Source organism: Drosophila virilis, chromosome 5 (assembly GCF_030788295.1).
Source record: "Drosophila virilis strain 15010-1051.87 chromosome 5, Dvir_AGI_RSII-ME, whole genome shotgun sequence".
NCBI classification, from domain to species: domain Eukaryota; kingdom Metazoa; phylum Arthropoda; class Insecta; order Diptera; family Drosophilidae; genus Drosophila; species Drosophila virilis.
This window is the reverse complement of record NC_091547.1, coordinates 10734428-10753149: the sequence shown is the minus strand read 5'-3', so window position 1 is coordinate 10753149 and position 18722 is coordinate 10734428. Positions and strand designations below refer to the sequence as shown.

General features: G+C 42.4%; 7 protein-coding genes across 18 annotated transcripts; 5 read left to right on the top strand and 2 right to left on the bottom strand.

Annotated features, from left to right (window-relative positions):
- The first annotated feature begins 142 nt into the window (after window positions 1–142).
- On the top strand, window positions 143–5944 carry Mapmodulin (acidic leucine-rich nuclear phosphoprotein 32 mapmodulin). Of its 3 annotated transcripts, none has more exons than XM_032436202.2 (8): window positions 143–295; window positions 518–881; window positions 3346–3722; window positions 3789–3868; window positions 4063–4383; window positions 4443–4510; window positions 4574–4733; window positions 4802–5944. In XM_032436202.2, exons 2-8 carry the CDS (start codon window positions 834–836, stop codon window positions 4843–4845), a joined length of 1098 nt encoding a protein of 365 aa, XP_032292093.1. In that variant the 5' UTR covers window positions 143–295; window positions 518–833; the 3' UTR covers window positions 4846–5944. The 3 variants fall into 3 exon arrangements, with proteins under 3 accessions (XP_032292093.1, XP_015030010.1, XP_002050458.2); XM_015174524.3 differs by having other exon boundaries at window positions 4799–5944; XM_002050422.4 differs by lacking the exon at window positions 4063–4383 and having other exon boundaries at window positions 147–295; window positions 4799–5944.
- Window positions 5945–6407: 463 nt separating this feature from the next.
- Window positions 6408–9789, top strand: Adf1 (Adh transcription factor 1). Of its 4 annotated transcripts, none has more exons than XM_032436205.2 (4): window positions 6408–6664; window positions 6839–7027; window positions 8615–8908; window positions 8965–9789. In XM_032436205.2, coding segments are annotated over exons 1-4 (801 nt in total). In that variant the 5' UTR covers window positions 6408–6663; the 3' UTR covers window positions 9282–9789. The 4 variants fall into 4 exon arrangements, with proteins under 4 accessions (XP_032292096.1, XP_002050459.3, XP_070065745.1 ...); XM_002050423.4 differs by having other exon boundaries at window positions 6412–6664; window positions 8977–9789; XM_070209644.1 differs by lacking the exon at window positions 6408–6664 and having other exon boundaries at window positions 6823–7027.
- A 517-nt stretch (window positions 9790–10306) lies between these two features.
- On the top strand, window positions 10307–10942 carry LOC6626475 (synaptic plasticity regulator PANTS). Its single transcript, XM_002050424.4, has 2 exons — window positions 10307–10457; window positions 10511–10942. Exons 1-2 carry the CDS (start codon window positions 10386–10388, stop codon window positions 10907–10909), a joined length of 471 nt encoding a protein of 156 aa, XP_002050460.1. The 5' UTR covers window positions 10307–10385; the 3' UTR covers window positions 10910–10942.
- Window positions 10943–11017: 75 nt separating this feature from the next.
- Window positions 11018–12518, top strand: LOC6626476 (coenzyme Q-binding protein COQ10, mitochondrial). Of its 7 annotated transcripts, none has more exons than XM_070209646.1 (3): window positions 11018–11182; window positions 11330–11458; window positions 11847–12518. In XM_070209646.1, the coding sequence occupies exons 2-3, from the start codon at window positions 11410–11412 to the stop codon at window positions 12326–12328; spliced, it is 531 nt and encodes a 176-aa protein (XP_070065747.1). In that variant the 5' UTR covers window positions 11018–11182; window positions 11330–11409; the 3' UTR covers window positions 12329–12518. The 7 variants fall into 7 exon arrangements, with proteins under 7 accessions (XP_070065747.1, XP_032292102.1, XP_032292100.1 ...); XM_032436211.2 differs by having other exon boundaries at window positions 11018–11190; window positions 11345–11458; XM_032436209.2 differs by having other exon boundaries at window positions 11018–11190.
- A 13-nt stretch (window positions 12519–12531) lies between these two features.
- Window positions 12532–16281, bottom strand: Hsepi (D-glucuronyl C5-epimerase). Its single transcript, XM_002050426.4, has 3 exons — window positions 15608–16281; window positions 14142–15544; window positions 12532–14074 (listed from the first exon to the last, which is right to left on the bottom strand). The coding sequence occupies exons 1-3, from the start codon at window positions 15746–15748 to the stop codon at window positions 13708–13710; spliced, it is 1911 nt and encodes a 636-aa protein (XP_002050462.2). The 5' UTR covers window positions 15749–16281; the 3' UTR covers window positions 12532–13707.
- A 196-nt stretch (window positions 16282–16477) lies between these two features.
- On the top strand, window positions 16478–18017 carry PGAP3 (Per1-like protein PGAP3). Its single transcript, XM_002050427.4, has 4 exons — window positions 16478–16892; window positions 16946–17262; window positions 17322–17788; window positions 17845–18017. The coding sequence occupies exons 1-4, from the start codon at window positions 16739–16741 to the stop codon at window positions 17924–17926; spliced, it is 1020 nt and encodes a 339-aa protein (XP_002050463.1). The 5' UTR covers window positions 16478–16738; the 3' UTR covers window positions 17927–18017.
- On the bottom strand, window positions 17957–18695 carry LOC6626479 (peptidyl-prolyl cis-trans isomerase H). The gene is made up of 2 exons (XM_002050428.4): window positions 18554–18695; window positions 17957–18480 (listed from the first exon to the last, which is right to left on the bottom strand). Exons 1-2 carry the CDS (start codon window positions 18635–18637, stop codon window positions 18013–18015), a joined length of 552 nt encoding a protein of 183 aa, XP_002050464.1. The 5' UTR covers window positions 18638–18695; the 3' UTR covers window positions 17957–18012.
- Window positions 18696–18722: the final 27 nt, after the last annotated feature.

Sequence of the window (18722 nt, the reverse complement as noted above, 5' to 3'; positions counted from 1 at the left end):
TATAAAATATATGTAGCATAGAGAAAAGTTCAACCATGCTATCAGCGCATGAGGAGCCGCTCTGTTAGATGAGGAGCAATTCTTAACTGTAATAGCCGCCAAATGCTATCGATAATGCCAGATAAGAGCTACCCCCGATATTATCAGCAGCATTGGCGATATTTGTGCAGCTCTAACATTCTTATCGCACATCCCTAGCGCTTTATACTGGTTGCTTTTTGTTGGTTGTTGTTGTTGTTGGTTGGAAAATACAATTAAAAATTGATTTCAATATTTAAATATTCAACGTATCAAGGTAAGTGCAAATAGCGGCACATTGTGTGACTAAAAATCATACCAAACGCTAAGAAGCTGTCGAAAAACGTGTTACAGGGCCGTTTGAAAATAGCGCGTCACAAGTGTGTGTGCGTGTGTGAGTGAAAATGCGCTAGCGTACGATTAAAGTACACAAGAGCAACTGTTAACGCATTTCTCCAGCCAATATATGCAATAACTAATTTTCTTGTACATTTTCTAGACAACAACAACGCGGCGGGTGTCGGCGTCAAAAATACCGAAGAAGCACAAAAAAGAAAAATTTGCAAGGTGTTTGCGTCTGTGTGAGTGTGTGTGACAACGACGAGCGACGACTTTGCTGCTGCTGCTTCTGGTGCGTGCGCGCTGTCGCAAGGGACCAACACACACACACACATCAAGTATTTGCCATAGTATTGGTGTATCCTTTGGCATTTCTGCGTGCTTGGTTCGACGTGCGAGAGAAAAATCGCTTTAACCAAATCATAAACAAGTGCAGCTGAAGTCGTTTTTAAAAAAGCAAAAGCACACCAAATACAATGGAAAAGAGAATAGAATTGGAGAGACGCGCACGCAAAGCGAACCAGGTAAGTTCATTTTTAAAATTTGTGATTGATATTGTGTAAAGAAAGAAGGGGAGCGACAGAGACAAACAAGCCGAAAAAACGCGCAAAATTGAATTTTTTTTTTTTTGTTGGCTGTGATTACACAAATTTTCATTACAACGTGCAAGTGTGTGTGTGTGCAACAACAACTACGCCATCATGTAAATCTAGTTTCAATTTGTGCCGTTGTCGTCGACGCCATAAAAAAGAGCGCAAAGCGCTGAGCAAAGAAGCGGCAAATAACATCCATCGTTGAAAAAAAAAAAAAAAAAAAAGAATTGATCGCCATAAGCAAATTCACACATAGAGCTGTATGTACGTACATGCGCTGAATGTGCGTATGTGTGTGTGTGTGTGTCGCGGCGAGCAGTGTTGCCATGTGCGCGCATTTTTTTTATTTTTTTTTTTGCCTGTGCTTTCCTTAAACACTGCCAAAGACTGCACAATATCTGATTATTAAATGAAATCATGTAAATAATTACTCAAAGGTGTGCGTAAATAAATAAATCTTTGACATGATGCATACATGTTAATGTGCGCTGATCGCGATACGCACAAAGCAAAGACGCGCAACTGAAATTGCGCCAGCTGGCAATGCTTCTATAATCTGTTGTTGCTGCCGCTGGCTGGCCGGCCTTCAATTGTGACAAACACTGCAATAAAAACATATACATATGTACGTATACGTATGTGTGTGTGTGTGTGCGTGTGTGTGTGTTTGTATGCCATGCTGCCTGCTTGTTGTAATTTCAGGTTATTTGATACCAAAATGTATCTATAACAACGTTATAGCGCGCGCATCATTCATATGTACGCAACAACGCCAAGAACCGCACACACACACAACAAAGTCGTGACACATACATACATGCACACAGGCTAACAAGAAACGTGTATGCACATAATAATCGACACATTCTCGCCAATGCCGATGGGTTGCCAGCTTTGGCTATAGCTGCTGCTGAGACGTGCACACACAGCCATATTGACTGCGCAGTCATAAATACCCTTACACACACACACATTTGCTTTCGCAGGCTAGACTTTTCACAATGCAAAAAACCGGCCGCCCCAAACGGTACATGCACTGTTTACATGCACTTCCCTCTCCATAAATACATCTATCTCTCTCCCTCTCTCTTTCTCTCGAACACAGCACAAGAAATGCGAAAAAGAACAGAGCAGACAAACCTGTCTTTTTTTTTACTTTTTTGTGTGGCACATTTGCTGATTAATAAACATGCGCTCTGGCAAGGCCTACTCAATCAGGCACCCACACCCCACCCAAACCAAAGCACGGCCGTCGTATTGCGAACAGAGGCCTAACTACAAGTACACCACAACGCATACACACACATAGTCAAAGCTAAGCTGATATGCACACGCTTCAAAGCTTAAGCTGCGTGCGGTTGTATGGGTGTATGTGTGTGTGTGTGTGTGTGTGCATGTAACTGTCCAGCAGAACAGATGAGAACACACTGTACACTACACAAATGTCGCCAGCCATTGTTGCTATTGCATACAACTGTAAATATACATATACATGTACACATGCTCGACTACCATAATTGGTCTAATCAGAAAACAAATCGAAGGTAGCCATACATATTCAAAGTGTATGCCAGTTTCTTATCAAAAAGACACAAGCAAAAAAAGTTTGTCTGTTTCTCTTGCTTCTAGGCGCAACAACTACCAAATGTCCGTATGTCAACATATTTTTTGTTTTTGTTGGGGCTGGCGCTGCCGGCTTGTTTCATTCCAAAAATGACAGGACTTGTGCTGTGTGTGTGTGTGTGTGTTTTTTTTTTTTCTTCCACATCCCGCCCTTTAGTGCTTCATAACATTTCATTTCGTTTCAATTTGTTTGTAGCACGCGCGCGCCCAATGCGCTGCCATGCTATCAGCACTTGCTCTTTGCGCTGCTCTTTCAATGCCCATTTTCGCGCATTCCGTTTTGTGGCGCGTACGTCACACGTACACGCACACACACACACACACACACAACGGCTGCAAAAAATTCTATTACATAAACGCGTTGCCACTTTTTCAGCTTTAGCTGCAGCTGGGTGCGCAATTTGTTAAATCATTGTTGTCTCAGCACATAAAATTGTTTTAATTTTACCATAGTTTATGTTTTAGTTGCGCCATTATGTGTGTGCGTTTTCTTTGCATTCAAAAAAAAAAAGAAATGCTTTCAGTTTGATCGATTTTTTGCGTATGTATTGTTTTTCATTTTGAGTTTTTTCTTTTGCGCTTGTTCTGCCACACGTTCACACAGACATGGCGGACTGTCTGTCAGACCCGCAGCATGCTGAAAACACGGCCAGTGTGACCAAATTGTCTAACCCAAAATATGCCACTTTCCGTTAAAGACAAAAATTGCTTGTAGAAAATACCAAAAGAAATTAGATATTGAAATATTCATTTTTTTCTTATTTCCACACAGATCACAGAATTGAATCTGGACAATTGCAGGAGTACAAGCATTGTTGGCCTTACAGATGAATATACCGCCTTGGAAACATTGAGTTTGATCAATGTGGGCCTCACCACACTCAAAGGTTTCCCCAAGTTGCCCAATTTAAAGAAATTGGAATTATCCGATAATAGAATTTCGAATGGCCTCAACTATCTAACGACGAGCCCCAAATTACAATATTTAAATTTATCTGGCAACAAAATCAAGGACTTGGAAACGTTGAAACCATTGGAGGAATTCAAAAATCTGGCTGTCCTGGATCTATTCAACAATGATGCCACTCAAGTGGAAAACTATCGTGAGAAAATCTTTAAGATGTTACCATCTTTAAGCTTTCTCGATGGGTAAGCTATATACATATAACTATTACAAATATTGATGGAAATTAATCAATTTCTATATTGAAACAGATTTAACTGTAACGATGAGGAGGTGCAATCGGAGGGCGATGACGATGAGGAGGTCAATGGCAATGACTCCGAGGTTGACGGTACGTTTACGCATCATTCATAGATGACATTTATCATAGGGGAAACAACTTGTTACGCTATTGCTCTTGCTGATCGGTGTCAGCTTCTGGTTTCAAAAGTTGTTGCCACATTCCATGCCCGCCCTGTTTAGGATCTGATCTGTTCAGTTATCGTATCATACACATCTCAACACACAGATTCTGTCGCCTTTCAGATGAGCGCAGTGCCTTCTGTGTAAATGGTTTAGAAATCGATTTAGACGAGCTCGAGGCATTGGAGCAGCGTGTTAAGGCCAAGAAACGTTTGCAGGAAACGACAGACGGTGCCAGCACGTCCAAGCCGCCAGCCGACGACAATGAAGTAGACGAATTAGATGAATATTTAAAAGAATTGCAGCTCAAAGAATCGACGGCAACTGTCAGTCAATCTGTGATAGAGGCTAATCCAGCCTCAGTTCAGCCCCATCCAAGCACAAATTTTGCAATTTTACTCTATTGGTTTTTAGCAATATTAAATCTGGCAAATGCCGCCTATTGTAAGCATTATGCATTCTGATTTTTAATAATACCTTACGATTTTGCCGATTGCTTACAGTTTCCACCGATGATGGCGACAGCGATGAAAGCGACGACGAGGACAATGGCGATGTTTCACTCTCGGAGGTATGTCAAGATTCCAGAAGATTAGAGGAATACTTAATTAACTAAACAACTGAACAATTTCAGGTCTATAATGATGATCTGGAGGAAGACAATTCCGATTGGGAGGAAGGTGAGGGCGGCGATGACGATGAGGACGAGGATTCCGATATTGATGAGGCCGATGGTGAGCCAAATGAATCGACTGCATCGGTCAATGCCAATGAGAAGGATGCTGAAAAGCCAGGTGAGTAATAAAAATTGAACAATCTATCTAATTATTACTCATATTTGGCTTCTTCAATTATTTAGCAGACGAGTCGCAAGCCAGGGGCAAGAAGAGAAAGCATGATGGTTAAACAGCATGATCTATAACCGTATCGTCTTTGTACGTTATAAATTTAAATATATATACACCAATACACACACACACACATACACAAAATACAGCAACAGGAACACACATCATATTTTGATAAAACAAAAGTGAAAAATAAAACAACAACATAGGAAAGAGGAGATAAATAAGAAGAGGGCCCCATTAGAAAAAGATTTATAAAAACAAAAAAAAAAAAACAACATTTGTTTCGTTACATTTTAAGCTAAATATTCTAAACACCCGACAAAACAAAACAAAATGTAATAATCAAAAGATAAACAAAAGATGGTAACTATTAAGGGAATACTAAAAACCACACAACAATAACACACACACACAACCACACACACATGCAACTATAGCAAACGAACCCAAATGTGGAAGTTCTACAAATTACAAACAAAAAAGAAAAAAAAAGGGAAAATTGAAAAAAAAAACACACACACACTCAAACAAGAAAATAGATGGTTCCAATTAAATTCTTTTGGCAATTGAATTTGCATTCAGAACACATTGTAAAATTGTTTAGCATTAAGTTAAAAGTTTACCAATATATGTTTACAAAAGTGTAAAATTAAAGAAAGCCCACAATTTACATGATGATAATGTTACAATTGAACAAACAAAATTTGCTAACTTGCGCCTAAAGTTGATTCCTATTCCGATTTGAAATTGAATTATATTTTAAAAATCATTTGCTGCTTCTATCCGGTTTCGTGTTACAAACAAATTCTACAAACATAATTACTGCTAAGAAGGATTTTTAACTAACTCTTAAGTCATTCCTTTTTGAATAAACACACACACACACACACACATTCACATAAATTAGTTAAGCGCAATTATAATTTATACTTCCTTTTATAATATTATAATGTCAACACAATTATTATTCATTGTTATCCACATCCATTCTCTATATACACGCAAATTTGTTTAAACTATAAACATACTTTTAAGTACGTAAACTATATTATCAAACAGATTTGTTCCCAGTTCTTCAAAGGCAGTAGTAGCATGTTTCGATAACGGCAAGTAAATGCAATATACAACATTTTAGAAAAGAATATATATATATATATATATTTTTTTTTCATTTCATTGAAAAACAACAACAACTATAAATGCAATACGTTTGTTCAGGTACAGGCAAATTGTATAAACACCGAAAGCGAAACCGAAATACATAAAAATTAAATAATTTTAAACAATTTGTTTCACTGTTGATACCCTATAAATTGCATACGGCGAAGAAATGACGGCAAACGGTGTAGGGCTGCCTGTTTAGAGGGAAAATTGTGATTTAGCTTGTTTTTCGTTTCGCATTGAAAATAAAAGCCAACTGTGCGTAACTATCGATGATTGCGTAATCGAAATATCAGCTCAATATATGGACGGTCGTCAGCACTGTACATACGAAATGCACATTAACCAACACTGTACGGCACTTGAACATGCGCAAAAGAGGAAGCAAGCGTAGCACATATGCGGAAGCGAGAGAGTGATATTCAGCCAACGCTGACTACAACGTCGCGACGCTGTCGACGTCTCTTTATTTGACGTCGAATCGTCGCAGCGGCTGGCTGTGTTAAAATATACATACTAGACAAGTAGACTGCGCTGCCTGCTGCATTCTTGGAACAAATTTCACTGTTGGCAGCGACTGAGGAATAAAATTGAACGTCGACGTCGCGACGTTTCTTCCTCGAAGAAGACCAAATCAAAATAAAAACAAATAAACTATTAAGGGTGCGTGCGCGCCAATTATTTAACAACAATTAGCAAACGAAAGAAACAAAGTGAGTTTTAGTTGCTTATATTAATGGCAATTTTGATAAAGTGGCCAATTTACACGTACACACACACACACACATACACACGCACATGCACATACACACTCACCCACTTGCATATATGTATGTATGTATAGGTAGTATATTTATTAACGTGCCCCGCGTTTGTGTTTCTCGCAGTGCACACACTAAGTGCAGCCATCGAAATGGACAAACTGGATGCCAACCTGGAGCAGCAGTTTGATCTCAATCTGATTGAGGCGGTCAAAATGAATCCCGTTATATACGATCGGTCACATTACAATTACAAGCATTTCGTGCGTAAGGCGCAGACCTGGAAGCAAATTGCCGAAACACTCGGCGTTAGCGGTAAGTGAAATTTTTGATGGAACTGTTTGTTTGTAATCATCTTGTCGAAACGGGTCCGAAGCGAAGGGTGCAACCAGCCCATAAGCTGTGTGGCAAGTGAAATTGGTTGGGTATCAGCCGAGGCAGCTGGCGACGACGATGTCGTTGTCGATGTCGTCGTCGTCGTCGCCGCTGCAAATTGATTAATTCTATGTACGGTTAAGAGGTATGGTTGTTTAGGCGGGGAGGGCGGGCGCAGAGTGGGCTGGCAACAGAGACGGAGACGACGACATCGTCGGCAGCGGCAGCAGTAGAGGCAGCGGGCGTCGGCAGCAGGCGGGCAGAAAAAGCAAGTGTACAGAAACGACGCAAAAGTGAACGGCGACGCGGCGGAGACGCGACAGACGATTGTGAAACGACAGGAGCGCATTTACGGCCGCGCGGTTACCGGCCGTTATTAAAATGTGCAGCAATTGAATTAACTGATATGCCAAGTTTTAAATATTCCCTAAACATTGAACAGTTCTTATGTTAAAGCACCGTTTAGCATAAAAACAAGTGGAATTATTGATTTAGGCGCCCTGCTTTGGGCGCTTCAGCTGCGCTCCTGGCTGCGCTGTCGACGGTGTGTGCGCGCAGTCAACATTTTTGAAGTTGCTGTACTTTTGCGTCGCAGTAGTTGTCTTTGTCGCACACACGCTGCCTACGCCAGCGTTTATTTTTATACAACTGCCACTGCTGCCGTCGCTGCAGCTGCTGCCGTTGGTGCTGTTGGTGGTTCACTCACACACTGTTGTTAACTCACGCACACAGCGACAGGCAATCGTCGACCAACCGAACAGCTTTCATTTCATTTCATGAGTGTATACCAACGAAAAAAAACCCTGTTTCTTCAGCCCCCCCCAATACCTCAAAAAATTTGTTGTTTATATGCAGTGGCCCGATTTCAATTTTGGAGCTTTTCCATTAATGAATTATGCAAGCCAATTTGAAGGAGAAAAAAATTGAAAACATTTTGGCGCCAAGCCGTTTGAATGCAACAGCAAATGTGAAGACGACTCTGGCATCAGACTCTCTGCCTGGGCCGCTGCTGGCGTTACCAATACCAAGCGGGCAGAATCAACTCGTAGTTGTAGTCGACGTCGACAGCAGCAGCGGGCGCGCGGCTGCCACCAGGCCGCTCGGAAGCTGCTGTCGCTGCTGGCGTGCCACGGATTCAGCTTCAGCTCAGCTGCTGCTGCTGCTGCCGCCGTCGCCGCCGCTGCTGCTACTGCTACTGCTGCTGCTGCTGCTGCTGTTGCTGCTTGCTTCTGTTGCTGCTTCTGCCAACAGCTAACGCCGTTGGTTCAAGTGTCTGCGGGGGCGGGAGAGACAACGGCGTTGACGTCTCGCGGTTTGTTTTGGTTTGCAATTTGACGCACATATGCTGACGTCTGGTGGCGACAGCGTTGCCACCCACCAAAGAAAAGCTTGACAACCGAATAAAAGTAAACAAACTTTCTTATCAGAGTATTAAACATGAAATATTTATGAAAATTAAATATTTACGCATTGTAAAGTGAAAAGTTACAGCCGTTTATTAGATATTCTGTTGGTTATATTTTACAGAACAAAAATGTACAAAACGATGGAAGAGTTTGCGCGACAAATTCGCGCGCGAAATGAAATTGTGCCAAGAATCGCGCTGGCGCTACTTCAAACAGATGCAATTCCTCGTGGACTCCATACGGCAGTACCGTGAGTCGCTGTTGGGCAAGTGCGCCAACGGCAGCCAGAATGCCAACCAGGTGGCCGATCCCACGCAACAACAGCAGGCCCAACAGCAAACCGTGGTGGATATATTCGCACAGCCCTTCAATGGCAGTGCAACCACATCCGCCCAGGCACTGACGCATCCGCACGGTGAGTCTTGCACGAAAAAAAAAAAACAATCCTTATTGAATGCCCACTTAAAGTAGAACAAATTTCAGAAATAACTGTGACTGGCGATGCACAACTCGCCACGGCTGTGGGCAAGGATCAAAAGCCATATTTCTATGAGCCGCCGCTGAAGCGTGAACGCAGCGAGGAGGAGCATAGCGACAACATGCTAAACACAATCAAGATTTTTCAGAATAATGTCTCGCAAGCGGTCAGCGCCGAGGATCAGTCGTTCGGCATGGTTGTCACCGATATGCTCAACACGCTGGGCGTGCGGCAAAAGGCCGAGGCCAAGGTGCACATAATAAAGTATCTGACGGATATGCAGCTGCTGGCACAGCACAACAAATACTAACTGTCGGGCCGTTTGTAGCATTACCAGCACCACCGTCAATTGCTGCAACTGCTGCAATTGGAGAATGTGCTGGACGCTCGATGGTTAATGTAAGCAGCTACATATAACAACAACAACAACAACAACAGCAGCAAAACAAGATCCCAAAAAAAAAAAACAGGAGCCGCCTGTTTTTTTTTTCCTTAGCAACTAAGTCTTAAAAGTCAAACTAAAGTTTAAAATTAGTTTTAGAAAGAGAAAAAAAAACCACACACACTTCACTTACATCTACATAATATACATAAAACCGAACATACAATTACGTAAGCACAAACCGTATATATATATTCTTACGTGCTTTGATCTGTTGTAGTTGCCCCCCGTTCAATTCTCTTACCCAGTTTGGAAGTGTACAAAATGATAGGAAACTGGTTCTAGAAGTATATATATATTGTACGTAGTTTTTTGAAACAATTTACAAATGTTTTCCAATTACTTTGTAATACAGCGTATTGTATATTTTTGACTACCATTTAGTTTTAAACATGCCATCGGGTTTAGTTTTGTAATTTGTAATTAAGTCAAATTGTAATCACAAACAAAAACAAAACAACAACATAAAAAAAAAACACGTTATTTTAATTTTTTAAGTTCTGTTGTAATATGCTAAAAACGCTTGAAAATTACATTGAAAGGCTTTAATTAAGTACGACCCTTTTAAGAAAACAAACATATATATGTATACACTAAAGCATATTACACAATTACATGAATATATTTCCGCATATTTACAAACATATTTTTCTGTAAAACAAAAAAAAACAACAACAAAACGGTTTTAAATTAACGCTGAATATTTCAAGAAGTTTACCATAGACGTGTATATTTGCCAGCAATTTAATATTGTTTTACCAATTCAATTTACCTAAATGTTTTTCATGTACATGGAATCACTAATTGTGCAATTATTTGCAATAAAAATAAACATAAGAAACAAAAATATGTTATTTGTACTCAAAGCGGAAGGCGCCAATTCTTGAGAGATATGGCAACTCTGTGTAGGTAGTAAACAAAACACAGCTGATTCGATTGACGCTCGCTTGTTGGCCAACACATTTTTATATAATGTCCGCAAAAAGTGAGAATGCTGAGACAAAAGCATCGGAAAACAATGCAAAACTGACTGACACATGGGCCGTAAGTAATGCTCTGTTATGTAAGGTACATAACTAAAAGTGCACACCCAACAGATTCGCCCGTGTCACCTGTACAAAGAGGAGTACGACGATTGCACCAGTTTCAAGGCACGCTTCCATCAATATTTCATACATGGCAAAGACGCTGACTGTTCGCAATGGCTGAAAGACTTGCAGAACTGCGAGCGCTATGAGCGTTCCAATGGCAATGACATAGAAGCTGGTGCCGCTATAATCAAGAGCGAAGAGCAGCGGAGAATCACAAGATTGCGGGCGCACTACGCCAACGATACGTGGACAAAGCGTAAGCAGCCGCCGGAGGATTGGGCCAAGCCGCTGCCCGAATGGCTGGAGAAGCGCAATGAGAACACCTATTTAGAGCTAAAGCAAAAGGAGCTGTCCGGCTTGGCGGCAGAGCAAGAGGCACAGCGTTCCTATTGCGCCATCATGTAGGAAATAAAAAAAAAAAACTAAACAAAATGAAAAGAGCAGGGTGTTTCATTATATAGATTTTACAGCAGTCTGGCAACGCCGTGCACACAGATGTGCAGCTCTGCGCGTGTTGCGCTTGGGGGTGTAGTTTTTTTTGTTTTTTTTTAGCTGGCGCTGACACAATTTCTGCTATACATATTTCATCATACGCAACTTAAATTCACTGAAAATGTTGAAGGGCAGCACATTAAAAGTACTGGATGTTAGAATTCTACAGCGCTACATCGAATCAAGGTCAGCAGGTAAATGTTAATTATATAATACAAAAGTCTCGGCAATCCCTGCCTAACATGTTAACTGTAAATTCAATCGAGTGTATATATATATAAATATATGCTTACATGTATAAATTGTTAAAAAACTGTCGTTAACCAAACATAGCCTTTTCCGTTGCAGTTGCCAGCAGCAGATCAGGACGCGCAACTATACCGATGGCATCCAGCGCTCCTACATAACGTTCAATGATTTTCGCAACAAAAACCGTTCTTACACCAAAAAGGAGCTCGTCGGGTGAGTCAGTAGAGACAAAGTAAAACTGTTCTAGTCGGGAGTGGCCGACTGTAAGATACACTGTGCCATTTCGTTGCCAAGCAATTGTTACACACACGCGCACACACACACACAGGCACGCGCCATGCGGAAGCTGCGCTCTTACCCACTCCAATGCTCGCGGCTTAATATCGATTTGTATCGATATCGCGTTATCGATAACGCTTCGAAAAGTTTCGAATTCGAAGGCTGCGGCTAACAAAATTTTCGAGATGGAGAGACACATTCGGGCATGGGCATAACGACTCTGTCTCTATCGCTTGTGGTGTTAGAAAAGCTTTCTTCTGCCTGTCACACACACACACACACACACACTTGTACACTTACACTCTATTTTGAATTGGAACAGGGTATATGTATGAAACAAACTCTTGCAGTTACTCAATGCAGGACATGTACAGCGTGGTCTCGGATGTCAGCAACTATCACAAATTTGTGCCCTATGTCAAGAAATCGCATGTGCACAGCACACACGGCGGCGGCTTCAAGGCGGATCTGATTGTTGGCTTTCCGCCGCTGAACGAGGCATACACATCGCGGGTGACACTGGAGCCGCCCAGCATGGTGAAATCCGAGTGCCATGATGGTCGTCTGTTCAACTACCTCCTCAACGAATGGCGTTTCAGTCCCGGCCTCAAGGACATACCCAATTCGTGTGTGCTAGATTTTCGGGTTGCATTCGAGTTCAAATCCTTGCTGCACAGCAATATTGCCAACATATTCTTCGATCTGATCTGCGATCAAATGGAGAGCGCATTCATTCTGGAAGTCGGTCGACGCAGCGGCCCACCCTCCATACGCTCGCATGTGCTCAAAGCGAGGCGATCCTGACCATCCTGATCCGAACCAAACGACGCGAAACATGTCTCTCCATGCTGTCTAGTTAAATATTGTATTTAGTAAATGGAAAAACCACCAAAACAAAAAAAACAAAAACATAAACAATTATGTTGTCAGAGGCGTTTTCTATATATTTTTGTTATAACAAACTGTAAATAAATTGATAACTCAAAGAAATCTATTAAGTACTTGAATTTTATTGAACGTCATTGAAGAAAAATCATTGTTTTTAACAGTCTCGTTTTTTTTTTTTTTTGGGTTGGATTTTTAAAATACACAACAGATTATTTGTTAATGACAAGGTTCATTGCTTAATTGACATGTGTTTAAATTAGAAAATAAATATTTAATTATGTTAACTATGGAATGGCATCGTTTAAGTCGAGAAATTCTCAAAAAGAGGCCGACGACGTTACAATTAATTCTCTTTACTTTTAAATACAACTAAGACTACGTTTATTTGCGATATGTCAAAAATAATACATAAAAAAAAAACAATAAAAATCAAATTCGTGTCAATTAAATATCTTAAAAATAAATTGCAAAGAGAAATATGTTAAAGCACAAAAAATCAAAATCATGCTATTTACAAAAACATTTACATTAAATTGACAATATCGCAACAGTTACTCAGTTTTAGGGGGCAGTTAATATTTTGAGTTGGAACAAGTATTCCCATATATAAACTCTATATATATATGTATAAGTAGGTATATCTATGCATCTAACAGTTACTAACTATAACTTGAGTGTGTCCTATATTTATGATGCTAAGCTCTCTACAAGTTAACTTTATACAAGAGTGAGGGGGGGACGATCTCTACTTGGAGCAGTAAAAAAGTCGACTACCATACAACAGTTAGTGAAATTAGAATACCCTCACAAATGGCTTGTTAGGGTATATAGGCTACGACATGCCGTAGTTAACATTGTTTTATAGCTTAGGTTTTGTTTTTCTGATATTGTCCAGTGAAATACGCGTGCAACTACTTAGGAAACAATTAGGCTAAGGTTCAACAAATGGTTGCAGTTAGCAGCTAATGATTATGCAATAGAAGGTATATACGAAGTAGATAGGTACAATTCCTTAATTACTAACGATCGTAACTAAAACAAATCTTATAAGCACATTGCGGGCGCATTCGTAAAACATTCGAAACTGAACTCAAATTCGTTGCTAGTCGCGAGCGGCATTGTAAACTCTAAAATTGTTAAGGGATGCGGCAGAAAACGCAACCATTTCAAATGGCTTTTCGTTTTTAGCGTTCGCTTTAGAAAAAAAAATATCACTTGTTGGGCCGTTTGTTTTTGAGCGGGCGAAGTGGCTGCCACGAGGCGGCAGCAACCACTGCCGCCAGCTTTCTTCGCTCTCAGTTGTGCTTGGCCCGCTTTCCAAACATATAGCCCTTCCAGCGTTCGGCGGTCTGTGCGATCAGCGGATCACTGTCAATGGTGGCCAGCAGCAGCAGCTGGTTGACGTGCGTCGCATGGTAGTCCCAGCGTGCCAGATTTGGTGCCACGCCCAGACTCAAATGGCGCAGATCGTAACTGGTGCCGGAGCCGGTATCGTACAGCAACAGCATCTTCTTCAGCGAGTGCATGCCCTGGTTAAACAGTTTGCCCGCCTCGCGTGCTATTTTGCCGGGCGCCGTGCTGTTCAAATCGTAAAGACCCAGCAGCGAATAGATGAAACCATTGAGCACATAGGATGCGGGCGTTGTGGGATACTCCTCGTACCTAGAGCAGGCATGTGCAAAGTAAATAAGTGAATAGGTCAAGCATTTGCAGGGATTGCTCCACTTACCAGTAGTACTTCTCCATGAATTGCGCCAAAACGCCGCCGTCACGGGAGTAGACGCGATACGGCTGCAGGCCCAGCGAGGCTGCCTTTAGGTAACGCACATCCCCGCCAGAATGCCAATAGGCGCGCGCCAGCACTGAAATGGCATGACCCTGACCCATGGCCGATATCCAGCCGGGACGCAGCTCCGCAAAGCCATTGAGGCTGCGGCGCACCGGATTCACCCAGCCGCCCGTCTTGGCATCCTGATTGTGCACAAACCATTCGGCTGCATCATAGAAATGCGCCAAATGATCGCTCGTCGAGAGCGTTATATTGTCAAAGAAGCCAATGCCCAGAAAGGCAACGGACAGCACCTCCAGATCGCTGCGACGCACCTTCAACGGCGAACGCTTATCGCCCAGGACAATGCCCTTCTGGACGTCGATGTGCAGATCCCGTGTGATGTGGCGCCACTTGTTTAGGGATCCGCTGCCCAGGCCGTAGTATATATTCGACTCCTGGACGCTGAGCAGCAGCTCGGCGGCAATGTAGTGCAAATTGTAGCTGTGCTTGGTGTCGCGATTCAGCACGGTGACCATCAGGCTGCTGCTGTTGGTCACCAGCAGCAGATCCACGCTGAGCACCAGATCCTGCGTTTGATTCACCTGGATGCTGATGGCGCTCTCGTAGCCAATGGTCGTCTCGAACTGGACAATGCTCGTGTTGAACTTGTGATGCCAGATGCGTGTCATATTGCTGGTCTTGGGCGTTGTCCAGTCCATTTGGTTGCCATCGGCGTCCTCGAGCACATGAACGCGCGGCGTCGGCTCTGTTAGGTTTTTGCTGTAATGCGCCAGCGCAAATTGTGCTATCTGTGTGGGATAGAAATAGCCGCGTTTCTCCCATTGCGTGCTCACGGGCACGCCTTCCGCCGCACTAATGCACTTGACCCGATCCCGCACCTCCACATTGTAGTTCTCAAAGTACATAAAAACGCCACGTGTCTCGTACTTGCCCTTTGGCAGATTCACTTTGGCATTGCTGTGCATCCAATTGAATTTGGCCGGATCGCTGCCGCTTCCACTGGTCGTCACGGCGCCGCTAACATCGAAATACTGGCGCAGAAACGAGAACGGCACATACACCTCGTTGGCGTTCTCATCCCGTTTGCAGTGTATGCTATACTCCTGATTGATGGCGCACTCAATATCCTGCAATGGCGCCGACAGCTCCTGCCCCGCAGCCGAGCTGGACAACGTATCGATGGTCTGTCGCTTGCCCAGCTGACGCACAAGATCGGGCGAAAAGCTAAACGCGGCACAGCGCATATAAATGCCCAATGTTATGATCATGACAGCCACCGAGAGCAACAGCAGCACAGCTTTCAGATTCAGTCGCATTATGAAGAACACCAGTGGCTCACGCTGCAAATGATGCAAATGATGTGTTAAATATGCATATACTATTGAAAAGATAACAGTGCTTGCCTTATTATATTGTGGCTTTCGGGGCGTCGCTTCTCTCTGCTGTTGCGACGGCGGCTGCGGCTGATTTGCTAGTGCATGGGCGTCATGGGCATCTGTGGAGCTTGCATTGCCACTGGCATGCACTGACAGATACTCGGACATGCAGATTTATGGGCTGGTCACACTTTTGCGTGCCTTTACTGTACCCTTTTATGCAGTACACTGTAACGTCATATTCTAAATAGAATAAAAGGCACATACACGCACACACACACGCTCATATGCGAAAATGCTGTTGTTTTTGCACAGGTAGCTGCTGCATTGATTGGTTGCTGTTTAACATGATGGCACAATTGCACGGCTTTATAAATACCACACTGCACGAGCGTTAAATGCACCTGCAGTTGCAGCGATTTTGTTTGGATATATTTATAATATGGCAACAGCTGGCATACCACAGCAAATAATACTATTTATTTCAGCTGGTTTTTGTAACAATTTTTATGTGTTTTCCATTCATTTATGACTTTTTCTTAGCACTCAAGCACAACCCACACACTAACAACTGCCAAAGCAAACACAAACACAACTGCAATGAAGACGAAGAAGAGAGATACCTAAGTTTATACGGCAAGACACGAACGTGGTGTACGTAAAATCACCTAGTTTATGTCTAATGAAATTTTAATTTATATCAATTCCATGATAGCTGACATGAATAATTTCAAAATATATATTTGCATTTTTAATTATACTACATAGTTTTTTTTTTAACGAAATTAACTTTTGTTCCACCTCTATTATACACTACCATGCCAGATCATAATAAACAGGCAGGCATAAACGCTGTTATATGCGTTTGAGTGTTTTGACAGCTGACAAGGGTTGCCACACTGTCAAACGGGTTGCTGTGCTTTGTAAACAAAACAATTGAATATATTTTGAAAATCTCAGTGCAATTAATTAAATTAACTTAAAACAATGCCAACTTAAGGTTTTTTATTAAACAGTTCGAAGTTGCTTGTGTCCAGGCACAGACGCAAAAAAATTGAATATATATAACATGTCGCTTGACAGCCCTAATCAGAGATAAATCAATAGCGGCGTGATTTGTTTACAAAATGTTGAACTAAATTTTTAATTTGAATCGCAATGTTTAGAATTAATTTGGAGAAAAGTGCAATATGTTTGCTGCTGCTGTTGCTGCTAAAGAGCGAATCACTGCCGGCAACAGCCTCCAACGGCGATCGCACACAATTCTATCACAATTGTCGGCAAAATTGCGAACGCACAAACTGTTCAGCTGGCAAGTAAAAGATAATCTTAAGGGCTCCCACATGACTAATATTATATTTGCAGACGGCTTGGAAATACAAGAACAGGCCATCAGCTTCTATGGCCAAACGATTTTCGATCGCATCTTTGGCTGGAACTGTGCGGACGAGTGCTCATATGGCTGCATGTGGCGTACCGTGTTTGCGTTCATGGAACGCGGCTGGCCCATACCGCAATTCTATGGTAAATGGCCATTCTTGCGTCTCTTCGGCATGCAGGAGCCGGCGTCAGTTATATTTTCTATAGCTAATTTCGTAATGCACTTTCGTATGTTGCGCAAATTTCGCGAATCAGTGCGCTCCGACAGTCCCTGCTACATGCTGGGCCACATCTTTGGTTTGGTAAGGATCTTAACAGCTTAGCTTGACGGTGTCTTTGCTTGAGCTGTGCTTATTTCTAGGTATGCCTGAATGGCTGGATATGGTCAGCGATCTTCCATACCAGAGATTTTCCCATTACCGAGCTGCTAGACTATGCCTTTGCGTATTCCATCGTTCTGTGTTCCTTCTACTGCATGTTGATGCGCATGTTGCATCGGTACTCGCTATTTCTGCGCGGGGTCATCACGCTGGCATGCGTCTCATACTACATCAATTATTTTGCCTACCTGAGCACGGGCAAATTTAATTACTCCTTCAATATGAAGGTGAACATTGCCACGGGCGTGCTGAACGCCGTGGGCTGGTTTGTGTGGTGCCAACGTGTACGCTATCGGCGGCCCTATTACAAACGCATATTACGCTTCTATGTGCTATTCGCGCTGGCCATGAGCCTGGAGCTGCTCGATTTTCCGCCTATACTGTGGATACTCGATGCGCACTCGCTGTGGCACTTGGCCACAGTACCCTTAGTTCCGCTCTACTACGAGTGAGTACACATTAACAGATCAACTAAATCAATTAGTTAATATATTACGATTGCAGCTTTTTGATCGAGGATTGTCAGACACTGCTGAAGGAGAAGGAAATGACAGGCTCTTATTCCTACTTTAACAAGGATATTTAGATCATTAGACACACATCTTATCGATAAGTGTTCGTTATACTCGTATTGTACTGTATTGTAAATTTATTATACATGACATAATTCTGCTACATCTGTCCACATTGCGATATGGTAACTGGCAATTTGGGCTTGTTGTTGGGTCCCGTCGGCACATTCTCAATTTTACGCATTATCAGGAGACCATCCAGTACGCGTCCAAAGACCACATGCTTGCCATCCAAAAAATTACATCTAGCACATGTAATAAAGAACTGACAGCCATTTGTGTCCCGGCCACTGTTGGCCATGGCCAGTAGGCCAGGTGAGTCGTGTTTTAGCGTGAAATTCTCGTCACCAAATGTGTTGCCATAGATGCTGGTCACCCCAGTGCCATCGCCTTGCACAAAATCACCGCCTTGTATCATGAAATCCTTGATGACTCTGTGAAAACTGGCGCCCTTGTAGCCAATCGGCACTCCATCTGGTCGGTACTCGCCCGTGCAAAATTGTCGAAAGTTTTCTGCCGTGCGCGGCACAGTGTCTGCAAATAGCTCGAAAATCATGCGACCAATTTCCTGCCAAAAAAAAAAAATTAAATTAAATTAATATGTATATGTACACTCGTGTGTGTTTTTGTTGTTCATTTACCGTTGTGCCCACGGCTATGTCAAAGAACACAACGGGATTGTTTGAGCTGCGCAATTGTGATTGTATTTGATTCCAGTTTGGCATATTTATTGATTAGAATTGATAAAATGCAAACGTTTAACAATAAAAGGCGCCGGTTGTGGTTTGTTTACGTTTTGTAGCGATTCAT

What these genes read in the sequence shown, in the direction of transcription:
- Mapmodulin (XM_015174524.3), top strand. Translation starts at nt 834, where the DNA reads ATGGAAAAGAGAATAGAATTGGAGAGACGCGCACGCAAAGCGAACCAG. An exon ending in TCTTTAAGCTTTCTCGATGG is followed by an intron (nt 3,723 to 3,788) that starts GTAAGCTATATA and finishes ATATTGAAACAG; the next exon opens with ATTTAACTGTAACGATGAGG. An exon ending in TCTGGCAAATGCCGCCTATT is followed by an intron (nt 4,384 to 4,442) that starts GTAAGCATTATG and finishes GATTGCTTACAG; the next exon opens with TTTCCACCGATGATGGCGAC.
- Adf1 (XM_032436205.2), top strand. An exon ending in CGAAACACTCGGCGTTAGCG is followed by an intron (nt 7,028 to 8,614) that starts GTAAGTGAAATT and finishes TATATTTTACAG; the next exon opens with AACAAAAATGTACAAAACGA. An exon ending in GGCACTGACGCATCCGCACG is followed by an intron (nt 8,909 to 8,964) that starts GTGAGTCTTGCA and finishes CACTTAAAGTAG; the next exon opens with AACAAATTTCAGAAATAACT.
- LOC6626475 (XM_002050424.4), top strand. Translation starts at nt 10,386, where the DNA reads ATGTCCGCAAAAAGTGAGAATGCTGAGACAAAAGCATCGGAAAACAAT. An exon ending in AACTGACTGACACATGGGCC is followed by an intron (nt 10,458 to 10,510) that starts GTAAGTAATGCT and finishes CACACCCAACAG; the next exon opens with ATTCGCCCGTGTCACCTGTA.
- LOC6626476 (XM_015174525.3), top strand. Translation starts at nt 11,118, where the DNA reads ATGTTGAAGGGCAGCACATTAAAAGTACTGGATGTTAGAATTCTACAG. An exon ending in CAGCGCTACATCGAATCAAG is followed by an intron (nt 11,183 to 11,329) that starts GTCAGCAGGTAA and finishes AACCAAACATAG; the next exon opens with CCTTTTCCGTTGCAGTTGCC. An exon ending in ACCAAAAAGGAGCTCGTCGG is followed by an intron (nt 11,459 to 11,874) that starts GTGAGTCAGTAG and finishes AAACTCTTGCAG; the next exon opens with TTACTCAATGCAGGACATGT.
- Hsepi (XM_002050426.4), bottom strand. Translation starts at nt 15,748, where the DNA reads ATGTCCGAGTATCTGTCAGTGCATGCCAGTGGCAATGCAAGCTCCACA. An exon ending in GAAAGCCACAATATAATAAG is followed by an intron (nt 15,545 to 15,607) that starts GCAAGCACTGTT and finishes CATCATTTGCAG; the next exon opens with CGTGAGCCACTGGTGTTCTT. An exon ending in TTCATGGAGAAGTACTACTG is followed by an intron (nt 14,075 to 14,141) that starts GTAAGTGGAGCA and finishes TGCCTGCTCTAG; the next exon opens with GTACGAGGAGTATCCCACAA.
- PGAP3 (XM_002050427.4), top strand. Translation starts at nt 16,739, where the DNA reads ATGTTTAGAATTAATTTGGAGAAAAGTGCAATATGTTTGCTGCTGCTG. An exon ending in ACGCACAAACTGTTCAGCTG is followed by an intron (nt 16,893 to 16,945) that starts GCAAGTAAAAGA and finishes TTATATTTGCAG; the next exon opens with ACGGCTTGGAAATACAAGAA. An exon ending in TGGGCCACATCTTTGGTTTG is followed by an intron (nt 17,263 to 17,321) that starts GTAAGGATCTTA and finishes GCTTATTTCTAG; the next exon opens with GTATGCCTGAATGGCTGGAT.
- LOC6626479 (XM_002050428.4), bottom strand. Translation starts at nt 18,637, where the DNA reads ATGCCAAACTGGAATCAAATACAATCACAATTGCGCAGCTCAAACAAT. An exon ending in ACATAGCCGTGGGCACAACG is followed by an intron (nt 18,481 to 18,553) that starts GTAAATGAACAA and finishes TTTTTTTGGCAG; the next exon opens with GAAATTGGTCGCATGATTTT.